This window comes from Nestor notabilis, unplaced genomic scaffold, assembly GCF_000696875.1.
Source record: "Nestor notabilis isolate BGI_N333 unplaced genomic scaffold, ASM69687v1 scaffold7001, whole genome shotgun sequence".
In the NCBI taxonomy this organism is placed as follows: Eukaryota; Metazoa; Chordata; class Aves; order Psittaciformes; family Psittacidae; genus Nestor; species Nestor notabilis.
Genome location: NW_009913268.1, coordinates 15,165 through 37,045, shown reverse-complemented (window position 1 = coordinate 37,045; position 21,881 = coordinate 15,165). Strand labels below are relative to the sequence as shown.

The window sequence follows — 21,881 nt, the reverse complement described above, 5'->3', positions numbered from 1 at the left end:
AAGAAATCTTTCTCAAAACAAACAGAAAGCCACACAAACTTTTGTTTTGCTGATTAGGTGGCCACCAGCATACTGACCAGGAGACACAGGAGAGCACAGACCCGCAAGCACTAAAACATGGCCAGATTGAATGGAAGTGTTTTAGCAGACTGATCACCTTTGTCTGAGATCAGACGTGAGGATGCAGAACTTTCACAGGTCTCAATCCAAAACATATTTTAATCTGAGTTTTATTCTTATCAGCGACTCATGGTGAGGCATTGTACATCACTTGGCCTGTCTCTTGCTTTTTGTTCCTGTCCTTATAAATACAAACACTGCTTTTGTAAAGCCTTTGGAGACCTGTGGGAAACAGTTCTCAGGAAAAGCTTCTCCATTTGCTATCTCCAGGACACATCAGCATCATTTACATCAAGGTTTGGGCCTGAGGGACATCCATTTTCCTGTGCCTGAGCCTCAGCTAACACATTCAAGTGCCATGTAGAGTCCCTTGCTTGGTATTAGCCTGGTGGTGACAGCCAGGACCAGAGGAAGGGATGTACCCTGACTGAGCAGCCCCTTCTGTCAATTTGCTGTGGAGGCAGGCAGGATGGTATTTTTAACAGAAGACACTTCCTCTGTTGGTTTGGCAAAGCCCAAGTCTGGTGACCTTCCAGGCACAGTGCAAACCCCATCTGTTTCCCCAGGAGACGAAGGTTATTTAAGCAGTGCAGGTGATGACAATTTGTTTGATTCTTTGGGACAGTTTATTTTGTTGTTACTAAATTGGACATGTGCAATCCTTTGTTTTCAAGTAAATTGTCCATGACACATTGAAAGCTTAACAAAGTGAAACCCCAACAATCACGTAAGTGAAACACCCACAACCTGCATCTGTAATTAAGAAAGGCAACAAAAAAAATATTTATTACATCATTTCCCTTTAGGGGAACAAAATAAAAAAAAAAAAAAAAAGAAATAAAGCCAAATCACAAATAAATGAGAACCCTTGGGGAAACCTGCCCTCTCCTTCCTCCCTGAAAATGGAGCAATAAACCAAACATGCCTTTTTTACTAGGTAAAGGGGTAACTGCTTATAATCAAGGCCACATGTTCTACTTGTAAGGACCCTGGGAGGTCTCTCACACCAGGTGATACTGCCAGCAACCCTCCATAGGAACATTTTAGCAAACAAAGACAGTGGTTTTACTCTGCTGGCTTGAAAATGTGATCAAGAGTACTACAAAGCCAGCCACCTTTTAAAACCAAAACACAAGAACTGCATGTGAGAATGAGATAAGCTCCAGCAGAAAATGTCTCAGGTGTCCTGGACTCAGTGTCTGCAGGGCTTACCTCTGTCTCAGACTGCCTAGAAGAGCTATGCAGTGCAACATGGAACCTGAAGTTCCACTGCATCTAAGGTAATGCTGGGAATTTGTTCTTCAGTTAAAATAAGCATCAGAAAAGCACTAATTATTTCAAAATGAGCATAAAAATCCAGGATATACAAGAATAAAGAAGCATAATTTTAGAATTCAAATACATTAGGAACCTTGGTGCCATACGGCTAAAGTGCAATGCAAAGGACCCAGATATCATGTGAACTCCTGCCAGCTCCGTGAGATATTTCAGGTATTTTTAAGGAATACAGAGTCAGAAAATAGCATCAAATATCTGTGGCATGTTTCACTGTATACATGGGAGGAGGAACTGTAGTAATAATGAAGATAGTAACATGCACCTTGAAGAGCAAAGATGTTCCAGTTTCAGAGATGCCAACTGTCTGACATCCTTCCAGCAACAATAGGTGAATAAGAGGTATCTACAGGCACTTTGAGAGAGTCACTTATCTGGTGCCATCTGATATGCAATACGGTACCTGAGAGATCCCCAGAGGACCGATGGGTGCCTGGCAGACACCTGCAAGACACATGCCTTCCTGCAGTGACAGCTGAAAAGCACAGGGACCTAGGGGACATCAAATCTACCCAATGTCTATATCTGAGCAATCAAATGAATGATTAACTAGGCCAAAAAAGGTAACTATTGGCTTTTTGGCTGTTTGAAGCCACGTGAGAGCTGCTACAGTCAGTTACACTCCTGCTTCCAGAAAGCCACAGAACTTATTTTTAAAGGCAATCTCTCTTGCCTTTGAACACCACTTCTTGATGTGCAAAAAGTTGGCTGTTGTGAAGACAGGTGTCCACAAAATAATAAAGGCTTTCATGCATAGTGGCTATATATAGCTTTTAAGCTGATTTTCAAAGTCCATTCTGGATTTAAGAGCAGACTGGTGAAGGAACCACATTTGTATTTGCCCAAGGGCTTGGCATTTGCCAAAGTAGCCCTAAGTACAAAAGATCTGGTGCATGGCTGGCGCACATCATGGACATGATATAGTCCTAGGCTGCAGGAGCTCTGCCTGCTCATAAGGGTCTCCCCAAGCACTGCCAGCCCCTTGGTGTAGGGAGACCAACCTCTCAGCAGCACCCATATGCTTGCCATGGACTGGCACACAGTTTTTGAGCCTCCTCAGAGAGCAGTGCAATATGCATAATACATTCACTTTCAGATCTGATCCAGGCATAGAGAATCAAGCTCATGCCCCCTGTACCCCTCTCCAGAAATCAGTCTTTGCATGCACCAGGCATGAATTTGATTCTAAGCTCTACTGACAGAAACCCATGTTTTAGAGCCATCTCAACAGGTCTTTGCATCTTCCTAGAGTATCGCAGTAATAAGCATAGCATGAATACTACTCCACACATGACAAAGCTTTAGCTTTTCTGACCCAAGAATGCAGCCGCTCACATCCGAAGATAAACAGGATACTGAGGAGCACAGAAGTGTGCCTGAGGCAGCAGGAGCTGACCTTTGATGATCCAAGGGCCAAGGAACCCCAGTATATTGGTGATCCTTCATGTTCTCCCAAACATCTGCTTCAGAAGTTAAACTTAGTTCAGCAGCCTTGATAAACTTCATGCAAACCATTCAAGGGATTGAGTTGATGACAGAGGGTAAAAAGAATAGAAACTGATGTATAAAAGTCAATAAAAACAAGTGATTCTAAAGTAGGGAAGCAATTTAGAAATAAATCTTTAGTGGGTTAAATTGATCACTATACCACTAAAGAAGAGGTGCACGTTTCTGCTGCATGCAAATTCTCCTTGCAGAGCTCACAGTCTTACCTGAATATCAGCTGCTCATTTTCTACCAGTTAGTTAAACATTATTTGCAACTGAGCATGCAAGTGAGAAAAGAAAAAAAGTCAGTTTTGTTCTTCTTTTTTATAGTTCATGAATCTGCCAAAATGATATCCAGGTATTTTCTTGCATAGTATTCTGTCCCCTAGAAATGCTTTCAAAACTGGAACTTAAAAGTACTGAGACCTTTTTAACTCAATAAAAAGCTTGGCACATTAAGGATATAGTTAGTCCCCACAGCCTGCCAGCCTTGGCTTTGCTTCCTGAATCGACTCTCTTTGTGACACTGGGTGTTCTGCTGTGCAAGAGATATAATTTGTACGATTCTCAATGAGGCTTGCTTGCGATTCTCACATACATCTATGATTTGGGGGTAATGAGGAGCAACAGCACCTCAAAGTCAGCCCACAGACACACTAGAGGATTATACACCAAGGAAGATATGCTCAAGACCCACATCTTATTGCAATGTGCATTGCCTACATCACTACACAAATGCGAATGTAATAGTTAACAATATGTGATTACTCAAGTATGTTTGAATGCATTTTCACTTAATATTTTTGCTATACAGCTTCTGACCAAACAGGAATGTTGTCTTCTTTATGTCGTTAGTTTCATGGTAGTACTTAACAGTTTAAGAGCCTTACTCCTCAGTAAACAGTGTAGGTTTATTTTGGTCTCTCAGAGTTGTTTAACTTGTAATATGTAAGGCTCAGTTTGAAAGAACAGGACAAAAAAGATTAACAGTAGACTTGTCTCTCTTATTTTTCCCCATGATATTGACTTACCAGTTCTGCATGAAGCCAGCACAAAAAATCAGTAAGTAGCAATCTAAAAAGATTTGGCAATGACCTACGGAGCAGAGGAAGACCATGAGGGTGCTTCTGCCTGGTCCTTTTCACATCTTTGCTGATGGCTTGACTTTCACAGGATTCTTCAAGCTTCATGGACAGGACTAAGAGTTATCAGACTTGGGGTGCCTGTGCTTGGAAAGCAATTCTTTCCACCAGCAGTCTGCCACACTTCATTTACAGGTAATACTCTATTTTTACATAGTTTTAATTACAAAAAGGTGCTTCTACTCACTGAATGTTCGGATGATGTCACTCGGTGCACTGGCAGGGCTGGATCCATAGGAGTTTGCTGCTCGGACGGCGAACTGGTATTTAGTGTTTGGGAGAAGTCCTTTAAGAACCATGGACTCCATCTGGATCTGCTCTCTTATTACCGTCCAATTGCTGTCAAGATCTGGCCTTCAGGGTCAAACAAAGCCAAGATCATAAATAATTCAAGCTATATAAATTAATTGCTTTTAAGCTTTCCTGGGAAATTAAAAGAAAATTAGTGATAAATCATCACTGAAATCCCTCACTCTTAAAATGCCAGACTGTGCAACCATTACTAAGCTGCAAAGCCTAAGATATGAAAACTATACAGTGACACAACCCCAATATCCAAATTTTGCTTATAAAGCCAGGGAGGTTTTATAGAGGACAGCTTGAAAAATCAAGCTCTGTTTTCATGGATTTGGGGTTCACAGTTTACAAATGGGGATATGTTACCTGCAGTTCCCGGTCCCCTATTTGGCTGTATAAATACAGGACTTTGCAAAAGAGAGAAAGATACTGATTTATTTCTAAGAGTTTGTGCTCTAATGCCAATAAGTCCCTTCAAACATATACAAGCATTAGCAGGTTGAGAATCTAACATTTGATCTCTTAAGCAATCAGGATAATCTAGCCACATTAGAAAATCTGGATCAAAAGTCTTGTCTCCTTAAAAAAACAACAAACAAACAAACAAGACACACACCCCCACCCAAATCAGAACTATAATGCATAAAACCTGGCTGATGAATGTGGATTTTGCAACAAAATTCCTGTGTGTGTCTTTGAACAGTGCCTGTTTTACTCCTGAATCATACTGGAAGCCAGCTGCAAATTAATGTTTGCTCTAAGTGTCATTTTAATCAATGTGAAATCAGTGCAACCATTCACATGGCAGTTTAGTCTCAGATGTTGAAGCAGAGGGACATTGGAAAGCAGAATACTGCTTTCACACCATTTCTACTCTCTCTAAATGTGGTCTTTTCTTATCAAAGAGAGAACCAAATGAGAAAAGGAAAACAAAACCAAACAAAATAAGAATGCAAACATTAAATCTAGGCCACCCAAAATATTCAAAATGAGGCCTATGAAAGTAAAATAGGGACAGAAATGACTTTCAGAGAAAATTATTCCAGTGCCCTTTTCTAATATGTCCTTGTGATATTTATTACAGGAAATAACCTCCAAGTGCTCCCTGTATCTACCAATGTTTACATAGGACTAGCTGCAAATGTCTCCAACAGTCTTCCAAAGAAAATTATAGCACCCGGCAGGCATTTTGTATTTGTTTATTTGCAGCTGGAAGGAAATGCTGAAGTTAATGTATGTTTCCTTTTACTAGTCCATACAAGATTTATTGGTCACTAAGGTTTCGTTGTTTTGTGCCAGCATGGCAAATGCAGTGACAAAGCAGTAGTACCCAGCTGCCCAGCTCCTGTGCACAGTGGCACACAAGATGCGAATATTTCATTGTGTCTCTAAAAATAAAAATAAATTCGGACAAATAAGCTAGGTGTAATGACAGCTAAGCAGACCATCTTATGTCACCCTCCACCACCGTTTCCTAGTAGACAGAGGGGTATTTATTTTAGCTACTTTTTCATTGTTTGCCTTCTCTGAGCTTTTGATGCTTGGGCCAAAATGAAATGGTATAGCATTTTCCAAATGAAATCTGTTAATATCGCTTCCTTCCACATGCTCGCTTAGTAGTGTTTTCAATATTCCTGTACACATCTTTTTTTGGCTCTAATTCCAGTCCAAGGAATTTCTGCTAGCTCAAGGGCTGCCTCACAGCCTCCTTACTTTGCCGACTTCTGAGCCCAAATGGAAACGCACGCCTCTGACAAAGTGACCCAAATGAGGTATTGCACCCCACAAAGATTCAGGACATAGCACAAACCATGGGCTAGCCTTCGCCTTCACTGACTGTCTCTCGCAAGACTTCCTTCTGCAGAAGTGAATAATAAAGGAAATGCCTGCAAATGTGTAAGCATCTGCAGCTGAAGGAGAGGGAAAAAGGCAGATTTATCACTTGACCTTTGCTACTTCTCCAGAACGTTCCCTGTGCGAACAAATCGGTACAAGATGGAAAAATGGCAAACAGATGGGGAGAAGCACACAACAAACTCAGCTGGTGACTGCATCCAGGGCCAGCCAGCTCCTGCGTTTTCTAAGCTTGGATCATTTTGTTGAAAACTGCCTCCGTGGTCCTTTTTTTGCATCAAATTTCAGTTTATTTCAACTTCTACACAAGAAGGGATTATTTTGACACCACTTTTTCCACCTTCTGCAACACTACATTCCCTAGCATGGGTTCCTCTGTTTCTGGACAAGACTTTTCAGGGCTGTTCTGGATGTTGTATTTGTGTACAGGGAAACCAGGCAACTTCCACAGGCCTGTTCTGCTCTTGAAGTTACATCTGTGCATCTCCAACACAGAAATGCCATGCAGGAGGAATCTGTCCAGTGACAAAATCAGAGTTTTTTTAAGATAATGAACATATGGGTAAAGTCAATAGAACTGGATGGACACAAACTAAGGTCAGAATCCTACCCCAAATGTGCCAAAAACATTTGGATTATCACTTTACAGTGTAATCTGGGGACTGATTCATTTAAGAAAGGAAATCTTTCTGATGCAGAGACCAGCAATTTTATTTTCACTTGAACTTCCCCTTATAATCACCCAGAAATGATTTAACAGAGTGAAGCACCTGCTAGCAATCCAATTTTTATAAGGTTTTTGATTGTTCTTTTGTGCCATGTTTGTACTCAAGTGCAAATTCATCTCTACAATTAAAAAAAAATAAAATTCCAAAAAATAATAATTATGGTGACAAGTACAGTAGGTTCTTATTGACTGTGGAAAATACAAATTGTAGAAAATAACACACTGTAGGATATGATTTTTACTAATTATTTAGCTTTATTGTGACACTTCCTACAAAATATATCAAACCATATGCCAAGTCAATTCTGAGGAAAGGAAAAGTAGACAATTTGCTATCCTCATTCTTTTCTTACATAATCTTCTGATGCTATCTAACATTGTTAAGTACTTCCTCACTAATTTCTACATCTTCCACTCCTCCTTCTTTGCTGACTACCTCTTCAAGGACTTAACCCTCACAAGCAGTGCATCTATTTCGTATATGAATCGGGAAAAACTTAATATTGGTATTTTTGCTGAGCATTAGAAAATTTCGCCCTGATTAGATCTGTTGTTTTGGGTTCTTTGGGTATGTTAAGATTAATTCGAAAGCTCTTGACTACATCTATATGCCAAGATGAAAAGAAAGTGGCTTAATCCTTTTTAGAGGATTTTAGGTGCCAAAATACTTGGGGCTCTGAGAAGGCTCACCAACTAAAATAATCTGGATGTTAGTCTCCAAGTATAGGTAATTGGGTAATCATTCAACTGATTAAAAACTTTAGTATTTAGAGTATTCACATGAAAATATCCAAGACATTTTTGAGAATTATTTTTTTATAGAATCTTTAGGAAAAACACTCCAACTAGTATGTTTAAGTCTGGGGTCTCACTTCAGAGGCTTTCATAAGAATGTCATTAGTCATAAAACATTTATCAGCACAAACCAACAGACTATATACACTGAACCTGCAAGCTTCCACAGACACCGTTAGCTGGTTTTGGTTTAACATGTTTTCCACATTGCCTATGAACTGTGCAGATTTTCAGCATTTAGACAAGTTGGGATTATGGTCTCCATAGCGTCCTCTTACAGTCAACAGCAGAGCAGAGCCTGAGTTAGTCCAGCTCATCCTGCATCTGAAACCACCTGCAGCACTCCACTGCCTATAGTGAACCAAAAGATCATAAGGGAAACCCATGCAAGTGCCCAATAAGGGCTCAATTTAGACCCTGAGCAGAAACAGACTGCAGGTTATCTCTGGTTCTGATTAGATTCTGGTATGTGCAAACAATTAATTTATTGAATTTTCATGAGTTTTTAATCCCCAATATGACAGTTGAGCTAATCAAAAGTGTTTTTCCCTCCTCGCAGTCTCCTAGCATGGTTTTGCTAGGGTTAAAGTAAAAAGTTAGTTCTAAGAGGATGGAAATGATTTAAAAAGACATTTGTGTTGCAAAAATTACAGATTTGCATAAGAAAGTCATTAATTTTGCAAAAGCACAGGATAGTGTTGTATTTCTTTGACATAAGAGGACTTAATTCAAATTTACTTGCACTGTTTAGTTTTGGTTTCACATTGGTTTAATTAACAGCTTTAACTCATGTTAATACATTTTATAGTAATTAAAACTATATGCAGAAAAAGACAATGAAGTTTAAAGTTAAATCTTTACCTCTAACTACCATTAGGACTTACGGCTCATTGAATTTTCTCTAAATATATAAGCAAGCTTCCAAGTCTAAAAGAGTGTAATCCCAAAATTAACAAATACACTTCCAGCTTAGCTTTAAACCTCAAACTAAACAGTGTAATCAAAACATTGTGCTGTTAGCAAATTCTTTTCCAATGTCTAAACCCAACAAAACACTGAAATTTCAATGACCAGCATTTTTCCACTCAAACAGTGGAGGCAGCTTTCCACTCCCTGGCTGAACAAAAGCATTCAAGGGTGCACTTCCAATGCATCAGATGGACAGATGGTGCCCACTTCTTCTTCCATTAGCAGGTCTCTGCTGCTATGAAAAGGTGTACAAAAACCTGCAGGATCCACTTCCCAGCAAAAGCAGAGAGTCAATAGAAGGTCGGTCAAATGAGAACCCAGCAAAATCCCTTCCCCATCCGCCAAGAAAATGAGACAGAAAAGATGGGAAGAAAATAAAAAGACTCAGGTAACAACTGTGTTCAAAAAATAGATATTGGCGAAATTTCATGGTAATGCTACAGCTACAACTTATGTGATGGACATAATGCACCTTTAGCCCTCATGTCCTGTCTTCCAGTGCAATGCACTTCCCACTAAATATGGGCCATTTCAATTCAAATACAAAGAGCTCACTTTCAGCCTGGGAATTCTTTTCATTACATCAATATCTTCTAGGTTGTAACCATAATTTGAGCACTGAAAACCAATAGTTCTTTCTGTCTGTTTTAACAATTCTTTTTAAAAACTGAATATGTTTTTCTGAAGAACATTTTTTGACCTTTACAGCTCAGACTAGTTTAAGATGCAATTCTCTCTTCTCGTGCAGAAATCTCAAGTAAAACCTGTCATCGTGTTCACTCAAAGGATTAAACTTCCAGAGTCTGAATTCTGCTTTTACTATAAGGGTAAACACAGGGGCAAGCAAATGAAAATAAATAGTTTTGTATGCAGATATTAGCTTACACAAACATATGAACTGTCAGGTATGAACAATTGTTTTTGCATGCAGATAAAACCACTTCCTTCTGACCACTCACATGCATCTTAGAAAAGCAACTTGATTGGCTACTTTTCACAGTTCAGTTCTATTACCGAAAATTTTAGAGGGTTCGACATAAAAGAAATAAAAAACAACCCAAACACCAACCCCACCTCCTCCAAAAAAGTCTAAACAGAAAGGCAAATATTCTGTGTAAACTGGATTAGCGTTAGGATAGCAAAGGAAGTCTGAATCCTACAAGCTCAGGACCCAAAAGACCTTTGTCAGGTAAAACTACCTGACTTACTGAATTCACAATCCTCAGGACTGTGCAGCCCAGGGTACTCCTACTCAGGGGAACTGCTCTGGCACATATTTTTTCTCAGCATGGTTCAACAGTGTCTGATGACAGGAGAAACCCAAATCTTCATTTGCCCAGGTCCTTATTAGAGGGAACATATCAAATTAGATGTTATTTTCTTCAGTCAGAAGCTACAACTTACTGGGATTTTATAAAAAAAAAAAAGATTTCCCATTTTGCCTTTAAATTTTCACAGTAATTCAACACTTAGGAAAACTAAGTGTATTACATACAGTAAGTAAATAAAGCATAACAAGAATATATATGTGGTTTAATAGTGCAATTTTGGTAAAAACAAAATCCTGTAGTGCATAAACACTGAAATTCAGGCTTCACTGGCAAACTTGCCTGATAAACTCCACTGTGTAGTACTGGATGGGAGAACTTCCTTCACTTCCAGGCTTCCAGGATAACGCAACTTCTGAATCAGAAACTACCACGATCTGGGGCTGATGGGGCGGTGCAGGGGGCATGCACTTATCTAAGACATAAGAAATGTAAAGGATTAGGATTACAGAAGCAGATGGGCTAACACATACAATAACCCAAACCCCGCAGACTTGGGAATCAAACTCAGACTGCTCCCCTCACCTGCTTCCCCTCTAAAACCCCACACTTGTGGAAAAACAATAGTAAAATATTACAATATTGTACACAACAGAGATCTAGGTGCAGTGGCCTGCTGTTTTACAGACATGCCCTGCAGTTTTGCAACAGAAAGCCATGTACACAGCGTTACCTTGGGATAAGGTTGTCACATCTCTGGGCACGCTGGGTCGTCCTTTCCCTGCCCAGCCGTATGCTCCAACACTAACACGGTGCGGAGTGCCTGGCTTTAGATCACCAATAACAACTTCCTAACAGAGTCAAAAGAAAACAAGACAAAAACATTGTGAAAGCTCTTCCATGTAACTGGGATGGTGCTGTGAACTGGGATTCAGGGATCTTGCATGGTATTTTCCATGCAACCTCCTAGGAGGATTGTCCCAAGACCAGCTCAGAAGCAACAAACACAAACAGCACCATTTGTTTCCTCTCAAGCTGCAGCTTTGTCCCTGAGGAATACACAAGGATGACCTGGACCTATTTCTCAGCATAACTCAAAAGGTTGCAGATTGTTTGCCCTCACTGTCCGGCATTTTGGCTGGTAAAGTCAAAGTCACATACTATTCCGTCCCTTGAGCCAATTTCTGGCATTCAGTATAAGTCTGATGCATTTTCTTTTTTGTTTGTTTGTTTGTTTTTCTTTTTCTTTTAAATCCAGAGACTGTAGAAGATCCTGAGAATGAAGCAAGTTGATGCAGTGTGAACTGATGATCTTTAATTTCTCATGGAACAGAAACCAGTCCCATCGCTTCTTGTAATTTTCCTAGCCCTGCTATCAGCTTGACCTGAAGCAAGCATTTCCCTTATTTGTCCTTCTGCCATAAACTCAGAAAGATTAACCCACAGACAACTACTGTAAAGGAGGTGATGCTAACCTCCATGTGAAGAGCTTGTGCTGCCGAATACTCCTTAAAGGAACCTGCTCGAATCACCCCAAAATTAGCAAATGTCACCAAAAAATTATGTTTTATCAGTGGTTGGTGCATACAGCATGGATCAACTTCAGGCATTCAGATATGAACTTTCATGAAGCATGTGTAGATGCGTATAGAAATTCAGTATTCTTTACCTGCAACCTATCTGTAGAGAGATGTAAATCCCAGATTTACAAATTTTGACAACATATACAAGTAAACAGAAATACCAGGTTCTACACCACAGTTTGTTTTGGTGTGGAAAAGGCACTTACAAAAAACTGTTCTACAGAGAATTTTTCTTTTGTTTTTTATTCTCTGATATTAATAACATTGTTCACAGTGCATGTGAAAATGCAGAAATCTTCTCTCTCTTCATGTTGGAACAGACTTCAGATCTGCATTTCCAGATGCAGTAAAATAGTAAACAACCCCAAAGTTTCATTAACTGCTAGATTTCCTTATGATGGTCTTTTGGACAAACTCTCCTTCTCTACTCTTTGGAGAACTTACGTTATTACTACAACATTGTTTGGCAACACCCTGTCATCTGTCATTTATCTGTGGTTTTGGAACTCAGTCACTGATTTCCTATGAACATGGGCCACCTGATCATTATCCTGTTTTTCCATCATTCGCCCTTGATCTGCTTGAACGATTTGGATTCATCTGAGAGAAACGATAACAATGCTGTAAAAGTAACTGCCCAGAGAGAGGCAGCAAGGAAATTCATACCAAAAGATTTATCTTGGTCTTTCAGCCTCGTATATCTGAAGTGACTGAGATCTTTCAAAATGTGATCTGAAAAGCCAGTTGCTGAAAACCCGTTACCTCCTCCTAATGAAAATACTGATGCCCCAGTTCCTGTCATTCCACCCTCCATGACATACTTGCTATCCATCTGTATTCAAATCGTGTGCATTTGTTCCTGCCGATATCTCTCTTCATTGCATTCATTCTTACAAGGAAATAAAAAATCCTTTATTATCTGTCTTACTGCTTTCACATTATTCAGGAACTTGGCCTCCACAGAGAGTGGGATATTGAGGTACTTACCTCCTATTATTACCTCCATACTTAGGTCTACAATAAACTAAAAAGAACAAATCTCAATGACCGCAAGGCCAAACAAGATCAAAGTCCTAATATCTACTTAGGTATTTAAGCTCAACATGTGTACCCTCACACCTCAGGAAAGTGCTCGCTTCCTTACACACATGGCTATCTGTCTCTTTCTTCTGGCAATGTCCTCTCCATGAGCACAGCTGTTGGGCAAACAGAGGATATCTTTGAGATCAAGTACCTTCTAATTTAGGATCAAGACATTAGTGAATAGGTAAAGATTCAGGACACCATCAAGCTATCCTAACCTGTGGCAATCTCAGGGAATACCCATCTCATACCAGAACAGTTTCAAATGAGGTTCTAAAGAAGAAACACATTTCCTTGTACTGTCCAGGAACGTGGGAGTACATATCTCACCTCTTTTTTTTTTTTTTTTTTGCTTGTATTTAGGAGAAGTGCCCTAAACTCAAGTTTTTTCCACTGCAGAAGACACACAGTGCCCTCACAGATCAGGGATTTAGGTAGAATGTAGCAACGTTAGATCACTATCATTTCTGTAGTCTTTCTCTCTACTCAGATTGCCTCTATATTTTGGAGCATGATACCCCAAACAGGACATTACATTGCCAGTGAGGCTTTACTAAGCACCAACCTCACTTTCTTGTCTTACACAACATTCTTGCTAAAACCCTTTCATCACAGTCTCACATTCTTGAATGGGGGGGAAGCAGTGTGATGCCTTTTCTGTAGTATAGGAGTCAGGTGAATGCAGAAACCGTATATCCCTCCCTGCCTTGCCACACAGCTTGCCCTCCTTCGAGTGTGTTGAAACTGCTGTGACTGCAGTAAACTGCCTCACAGAAACCAGTATCTCTAATTATTTTCCAAAGAAAACCTGTTTTCTGATTTGTTGTGTTTTAATAAAAAATCCCAAACCCCCTCAAACCCTGGATTACAGAACAGCTGCAGAAATTGAACTGGTTTTACTGACAGTTGATTCCCTCACAATTCCTTCCCTTTACTACTGGTCTCCAGCGGTCATTCCTGATTTTGTACTGGTGTGTCTGGTGATCTGATAAGGAGCAATATTGGTCTCCATAGTTCTGTGCCTGACCTAAGACCTTCCACCTTTAAAGTCAACTAATTTTTCTTGGGTTTTTTCTTTCTTTTTTTTTTTTTTTTAAATATTTGTGCTCAACTTCTCAAATATTATGTCCAGTAGAACGACTGCCTTATTAAATTACACTGCACCTGTGCTTCTCCTGGGTGCTCTCACTTACATGCTCTCTGTTCTAAGATGATATAATACAGCTATAATATATTATCCACTTTGCTAAAACACAGGCACAGGCACACACACACAGAAACAGTTGATGCAGTTCAGCTCTTCCTATGACAGTCTTGCACGGTCCAGAGAAGCCTCTGAGAAAGTAGGAGGATCGTATCCAGCAGTGGGAGAGGAGGCTTAGTGAGGGAAACATGAATTATGCAGATTTAACCACAAAACAATTGCAGATTTCTGTTGAGTTTGGTATGAATATAACAGAAAGCATTTCAGCGAGAACACCACTTCCTGAGGATTAATGACAGCTGGGAGCTGATTAATCCCAGTCAGTCATACTTCTCCACAAGTAGCCTTCGGAAGTGTTATTTTTATCAAGCAGAAGAATAGGGCCCAGCGTGGAAACTCAACTCTGAAATGCCATAATCCAGGCGCAGCTCAGCTGAGATTGAACCAGATAGTCCTGGTTCAAGTGCACCCTGAGGTCTATCTGGACACCAGCCTTCTATAATCCAAGCAAACTTCCCCTAATTCAGACTATGAAGGCTATGTGAGATCCACCAACTTTGTGGGATTTCTCCATTCCTAGAACAGCTTTCAGAAAATAAAACTTTGCAGGACATAGTTGATGTTAGGGATTTTGGTTAAACACTGAAACTTCTGTCCTTATCCTACACAAACCTGAGTACCTCCTGCTTGCTTCTACCACCACAAAAAACCCAACCTGTTGACTGTTCATAGGAAGCAGACTGAACTGTGTACAGGACTGGAAATAATTAATCTGAATAATTCACCAGCTGCAAAGCCATTAAGAGGGCTGGTATTTCCTTCAAACCTGTTTTATACTAGTTAGTCTCCCACTCCTTCCTCCTGGGCATTGCATGACTGGCCTCTTGCTGTGCTCCTCCTCCTTGCCTCTAGCTGGACTGGCTCAGGTTTTTCCCTCATTGTCTCCTGGCTCAGGATTTTCCCTCTGTGTCTCCTGTCCCACTGCCAGACTTTTGTTCTTCCCTGTCACTGTGTGTCTACTACCCAGCTGTCCCTGTTGCCTGTAAGTCCTCATTGCTTGGGTATAGATCACTTTTTACACAAATTTACTCCGTCAAACCAAGACATAAACACTTCTCATATCTGAGAGAAATGTTTATCCATTGCTAAAAAGGGAGCTGCTGTACTTACACATGTCCACCTCTTTCACCTCTGGATTCTGAGCTTTAGCTATTATTTCCCACATTTTGACTAGAAAATGTTCCTTATAAGTGCTAAGTAGAACCAACATCTGACATCAACTTTTATGTGTGAATATGTGGAAAGAGCAGGTCAGGAATGTTCAATTTAATTTTAAATCACAGCTGTGACCAAGGTTCACATGAAGCAATACTTACAAAAATTGCTTGTCCTTCAAGCTGACCCTGGGAAAAAGCAAATAGGGCTTGTTAATGAAGTAACATACCAAAAAATGATAGCTAAACCACGTATGTAACAGGTCAGGGGATTAAAACAAAACCAATGCTGCCCCATGTAGTAGTCTATGTGGCTGTTATTTATCTGTGTGAGTGCTGGGATACAGACTCTATTCTCATTGTAAGAATTACTGCTGTCAGGATTAAGATAAAAAAACAATGTGCTGTTTGATCTTTGCTGACACTACTGGTAAGAATGGGATTCTGGGGAAAAAAGAATAATGAGTGAGGAATACAGAGATAAAGATCAGAAGAGGGAAAATAATGCAAAAAAGAAAGAAATAATATATCATGGCAACAATATTTTTTCATTCACCATGATCCCAGAAACCTGAAGGAGTCAGAACTGACAACCAGAGTGATAGAAAACTGCAGGAAATCTGAGCATCCCTCTCACCCACACTTCTCACAGGAAAGGTTTCTGAGCACTGCCCAGCAGGGATCAGGAAATATCAGTGAACGCACTTCACTGAACTTCATGTGAGGAGACTGAAGGAAGCAGGGTGAGGAAATAAAGAGAATGAAGATGAGCAGAAGAAAAAGGAGGAAAAAAAATTGAGAAGAAGGATCACCGAATAAAGACTGGAAAGCCTGCAATGCCCCTTTGTGCACACATAAGCCTTTGATTCCTGTGCTGGTAACATTGCTGTATCGTGGACAGACTGCCCTTTGCAGAGCATGGTATGAAAGTGCTCCCCTCACAGCAACACTCCTTTGCTCTCTGCCCAAGCAGAGGCTGGAAAATCTCTGTTCCTGCCTTGCTGAACTCAAAGAGCAGCTTCTTTGCACTAAGCAAACACCAACATGTTTTGAGAATACACTTTTAAAGCAGGCAGTATTAAAACCATCCAGAAGCACAGAGGAATTGCTCTCATCTCAGCACTAATTGGTCAGCTGTGCAGCAGAAGAGGATGGCCAGTGTTCATTCACAAATGGAACAGGAAGGGGAAATTATGAGAAAAAGGGAAGGGGAAGTGTGAAAGAGAAGGGGAGAGTGAAATAAAACAAAGAAAGCAAAGGAGAAATAAAAGGAAAAACAGAAATGAAGAAAAGAGGAAAAATGAGAAGCAAGGAGAAAAAGAAGTGCTTTCAACACGAAAAAACTCAGAATTTGAGGGAATCTTCTAGGAGATTAACTTGCACAGCTGTAACTATTTAGCACTATTAAACTGTTTTTCAGGAGGCCACAGTCCCATACAGAGATAAAAAATACACTGGAAATGCTGTGTCTCCTTTACCCCACACACTTACCTGTGTCAGACACTGCGATACACATACACTGATATTGTAACTCTAACTGTGCAGAGAGTCATGCAATTCCCCTTCCATGTGTAGAAGTGCACAGAAAATGCATATTCTAAATGAAAAGGTCTATTTTTGTAGATACCAGAGGTCAATACTAGGAAGACATAAGCAAATCCCAATAGTTTTACGTGACAACAAGGAGCAAAAGTGTATCACATTGACTGGATTACAGAAAAACATTGTGCTTTCCTTTTGCTTGATACCCAGAGCAGATCAGGGGCTTGGATGCCCAGTATAATTCACAAACCAGCAACACGTAGGCAGTTGCAAGTTCCCACTTGCAAACTCTGCTCAAGTGCTCTGACAGTTGATGAAAAGGAATACTTACCATGCTAACCATATCCAAACTCAGGGGAACATCATGCGAGAGCTGCTTAACTGCTTTGTCATCTTCCACTTCTGAGTAAAAGACCTTGGGAAGAAGATACAATCAAGCCAGTTAAAGCAATAACTCAATACTTCACAATTACTTAAAAGCAAGTGCATTGTTATCATGTTGTGGACAGCATTTGAGCCTATGTTCCCCTAAATTTACAAATGCATAAAAAGCTAATGCCCTTTAACATTCTATTCATATTTGATAGAAGCTGTCAGTATGACCAAAGAACACCATCTTACAGTGTATACTCTAAACTGATATGAAGCACAACATAGCTTTTGGGGCAGATTTGAACTGACAACTTTAATTGTGCATCAGATTGGACAGATTGGTCAGATTGGACAGCTGAAGATTAGCGGTACTGGTCTGCGCAAGTTAGGCATTTTACTTCATGAAAGGAAGATATTGACATTACATGATTATGTCATTATAAAATCTGCTGTATCATAAATGTCTCTCTATGTCTGTTGTGTACTAGAAACTAATGAGCCAGGGGAAGTCTGCTATCCTGTGCACAGAGACCCTGGGATGACAGATGGTCAAAAGCTAACACAAGGTGAAGATGGTTTGGGTACAGCATTGTTAGTGCTGTTTGTCACTGGTTTTATTATTACGCCACACAGGAGCTCAAGGCTTACAAATAAACTGGGGCTCAGATACTTCATCTACAACATGAACATTAAAAACTATTTATGATTTATGACAATAAAGTATCTCAACTGTTCGAAAAATATCATGATCTATAGAAAAGCAACTGCATTTCTGTTTTGACACAAAGGAATGAACTACATTCAGAGCCTGGCTGAGGCAGATTCTGGATGAAGCAGATTCTGACTACAGCAAATTCTTCTCAGTGTCTTAGACTACAAGCACTTCTGTAATGATAAAAACAACCCTGCAGCTGAACTGCATTAATGCCATTTATAAGACCATTGGATGAAGGGGCATGTGTTCCAGAAACACCTGTGACAGGGAATTTTCTCATTCTTCTAGTGTACATTAATAATAAAGGTAGTCAAGATTTTTCTGTGTCCCACCTTTTCATGTAAAACTGAATTCTGGCTTATTTCTTTTCTGGAAATTTCAAACCCTTACAGAGAAAGTGCTAACAGAACCAACTGCTGTTTGTTTACTGATGTAGGGGAAAATAATGAATTCTAGTTGATATCCCACATCTTTAGTATTAATTCCCCACTGATTAACTTCCACTGGGGGGCTGAGTTTCATTGTTATGGAATACTTGTTAATGCAATATCTAATAAAAATGAATGAATGCAGATTAACACTCATTGTTTTTTTGCTTGCATACTAAAATGCAGTACCCAGTTTAGGCTAGCCAGTCTGCTGTGCCCAATAAGCAGAAGGTAAAGTGGCAGAGGCTTGGAGAGGTTCAGAGCCTCCCCTGTAAAATTTCTGGGTAAACCAGGAAAATCACTCAGCTTCTTTAAGGGAAATTCACCACTGAAGTAGATGGGAATAAAACAAAGTCTCTTTTAATATTAAAGGCTGTGGCTGGGCTCTCAGGGATGTTATGCAGTACAATGTCTACTGGGGAAGAGACACCATGATACTCTCCTTCCCCTGTATCTGCTGCCTATCTGGGAAAGTGTAAAGGTGTAATTTGGAAAAGCTATTCTGGTTAAAGCAATCCTCAGCCTGGAAGTACAAGTCAAAGGATCTGAATGGCCGTGAAATCACCATGCATTTCCCTTTGCTTGCACAGCATAGTATTGACCTGCTCTGCTCTACTTTACTGCCTTGGCTGCAGAGTGCACCAAGATCTTTACATGAAAACCACAACCAAAAAGCAATCTATATCCACCGTGAGCCCTTAACACCCAACCCAAATTCCCATCATGGCTTGCTTCTCAAACATGAACTACTTGTTTCTTAAAGTTACAGCTCAATCCATTCAAGCCCACTGTCCTGTGACCACTTTCTGTGCAATGGTGCTATTTGTTACAAGAACAGGCTCTCCTCCTTGCTTCACCATGCTGCATGCATAGTCTGAGGCCACGTAGGATATTGCAGTCCTCTGTTAGCAGCATAGAGCACCACTTACCGTATATCCTGTGATGGTGCTTGTATGCTGCTTTGGCATCCTCCATTGCACGCTAAATGCTGTGCAGTTCAGTGAATCCAGCAGTATATCAAGAGGAGGCCCCAGCCTATCTGCTCAGAACAAAATGACACTGTATGAGATGCCATAGGATGTAAAACCACTCCTTTATCCACCTGGCAGCTATGGCTTTGAAGAAGAATAGACCTGCGCTGCCCTTGTTCCAAACTGTCAAATGTAACCCACTACTCAGATTTTACTTGGGTGCAACTTTTCCCTCTCCACCTCTGCCTTCCAAGGCAATGGTGGGATACGTGGACATATGGGGCAAAGGGGGACATCATCTCTCTCAGTGGCAGGGAGATGTTAATCAGGTCAGGACACCACACAGACACCTTCAGCCTCCCCTCATCCTCTCCCCCAGGCTTCACATATTTCACCAACACCCTTGTGTAAGGAAAACCAAACCAAACCCAAAACACGCCTCCTCTTCAGCCCTTTTCTACTTTGGCACAGGCCAAGTGACCCCCTTCATGGGCCACTGAGAGGTTTCTTCATGACCACCAGCCTCTGCAATCTCAATTCCTTCACAACAGCTATGGATGAAAGGGCAACAATTTAAGTAAGAAGCAAGATTAATCTGACGAGAAGGACCCCTCAGTCCCAACCTGCCTCTCTCCAGATGCAGGTTACAGCAACGGGATCTCTTGCCATCATGCCTTTAGTGCTGCCACAATTAACCCCACCTCTTACCAGCTACAGTGGGAGGAGGGCACTTTCATACAGTTGTACTAATCCCACAGCACCTATCCATGTCCTCTTCACACGGTACAGGTTGGTGTTTCAGTGCAATGGCTAACAAAACTACTGCAAAAAATAAAATAAAATAAAGGCTGGAGAAGAAGGAAACTCTGTGCTCTACATCTCTGGTATCATCTTAGAAATTGCATTCTAACTGCAGTTGGAGGAAGGGCAGGCAGAGGAGCAATTCTGCTCTGTAGTCTGAGCAAGATTTTTAACATAACTTCTCCAAACCACCATCACCAATGCTGCTGAAGTCAAACACACCTAACAGACAACTGCAATAGAGAACTGATTCAGACACTGAAGAGATGTTGTAAACTATCCAGGACCCAAAGACAGGGACATTCACAACTCTATAGTGCTTGTACAGTCTGTGGCACAAGTTCAGCATCCTAGGATAGTATCCCAAGAAGGGTTTGGAGTATAGCACAGCTCACAAGCCATGTCCATAAGTCAGTATGGACTTTTCCAGTAAGGAAAGTTCAGCCATACGGTGCTCATATGGATGAGAACCAAACTATGCCATACTACTTGCTCACTGGGTCTTCACTCATTTTTTTTATTAGCACAGACTTAGTCTCATGCATCAAAGGTCATGCATGGTCAAAGATCATGCTTTGGTATGCTTTTGGTAGGAGACTTGCCAAGCTGGTCAAGGCAGCTTTAAACTAGGTTTGTTGGAGGACAGGGGCACTGATTCATCCCAACACTACCAGTCAGCTGCCAGCACTTGTGATGAATCCTCAGAGCAATGCAGAGCTACTTCAGCCACTGAAGTCGGCTTAATTCAGAGCTCAGCTCAGATGCCTCTATACAAACACCTGTGGTATGGGGAATAAACAAGAGACCTCACTTGGAGCACTGTGTGCAGTTCTGGTGTCCTCAATATGGAAAGGACATGGAGCTATTGGGGCAAGTCCAGAGGAGGCCACGAGAATGACGAGTGGGCTGGAGCACCTCCTGTATGAAGACAGGCTGAGAAAGTTGGGTCTGTTCAGCCTGCAGAAGAGAAGGCTGCGTGGAGACCTCATAGCAGCCTTCCAGTATCTGAAGGGGGCCTATAAGGATGCTGGGGAGGGACTCTTCATTAGGGGCTGTAGTGGTAGGACAAAGGGTAATGGCTTCAAACTTAAACAGGGGACGTTCAGGTCAGCTATAAGGAGGAAGTTCTTGACTGTGAGGGTGGTGAGGCACTGGAATGGGTTGCCCAAAGAAATAGTAAATGGTCCATCTCTGGCAGCTTTCAAGGCCAAGTTGGACAGAGACTTGGATGACATGGTCTAGTGTGAGGTGTCCCTGCCCATGGCACGGAGGTTGGAACTAAGGTCCTTAAGGATCTTAAGGTCCTTTCCAACCCAAACTATTCTATGATTCTGTGATTCTATCCTTGCTTGGCCCTGGGGCTCTGAGCGCAGCAGAGTACTACCTCTCATGGTTACCTCCTGCCCTGTGTTCAGCAGTAGCTGAACCATACACCATCATGTACCACCTGATACTTAAAGCAGAGGAAAGAAGAGTTGCCAGGGCTGGAGTATCACTGCCTAATTGAGGATCATTTCACATTCAGAAAACATCTTTCTGATCTTCACAACACCCAGTGAGCCAGATTAGCATTAGATCTGCATCAGTAGTAAAAGAAAAAGAATACTCCCTAACCATTCACTCTTAGCATGTTTGTGCCATCCTTGTATTACTTTTAAGGAAGGCTCTATGAGACAAGTTTGCTGGGAGGCACAGTTGCTGAAGTAAAAAATTTTAACCAGCAATAACAAATACGCATCTAAGGCAGGCTTCAAATTCATATTCTGAATGCACCAAAGGCCAATAAAATAATTTACAGAAGGTGTTTGGTGAATAATATGGAACAACAAATAAATTTTAAAATAAAAATGCAATCCATTTTCAGACTATCTGTAAACAGAGAGGCAACATCTGTTTAATAAGGAGCCACGCCATGAATTATTCACCCAGCCCTGCTAAACACCACTATCTCCAGTTTGCAGATGATGCAAAAGG

The 21,881-nt window shown here is 40.8% G+C and overlaps 1 protein-coding gene across 1 annotated transcript in view; it reads right to left on the bottom strand.

The window, feature by feature from the left end:
• The window catches only part of LOC104412399 (pikachurin-like), a 35,929-nt gene extending 16,760 nt beyond the window's left edge, over positions 1-19,169 (bottom strand). Inside the window, exons 1-6 of the mRNA XM_010023119.1 lie at positions 19,065-19,169; positions 16,952-17,035; positions 15,241-15,267; positions 10,728-10,845; positions 10,337-10,469; positions 4,272-4,438 (exon numbers count right to left, since the gene is read on the bottom strand). Coding sequence (XP_010021421.1) covers positions 4,272-4,438; positions 10,337-10,469; positions 10,728-10,845; positions 15,241-15,267; positions 16,952-17,035; positions 19,065-19,103 — 568 coding nt within the window. The 5' untranslated portion in view covers positions 19,104-19,169. The remainder of the gene's footprint in view (positions 1-4,271; positions 4,439-10,336; positions 10,470-10,727; positions 10,846-15,240; positions 15,268-16,951; positions 17,036-19,064) is intronic.
• Between the last annotated feature and the right edge of the window lie 2,712 nt (positions 19,170-21,881).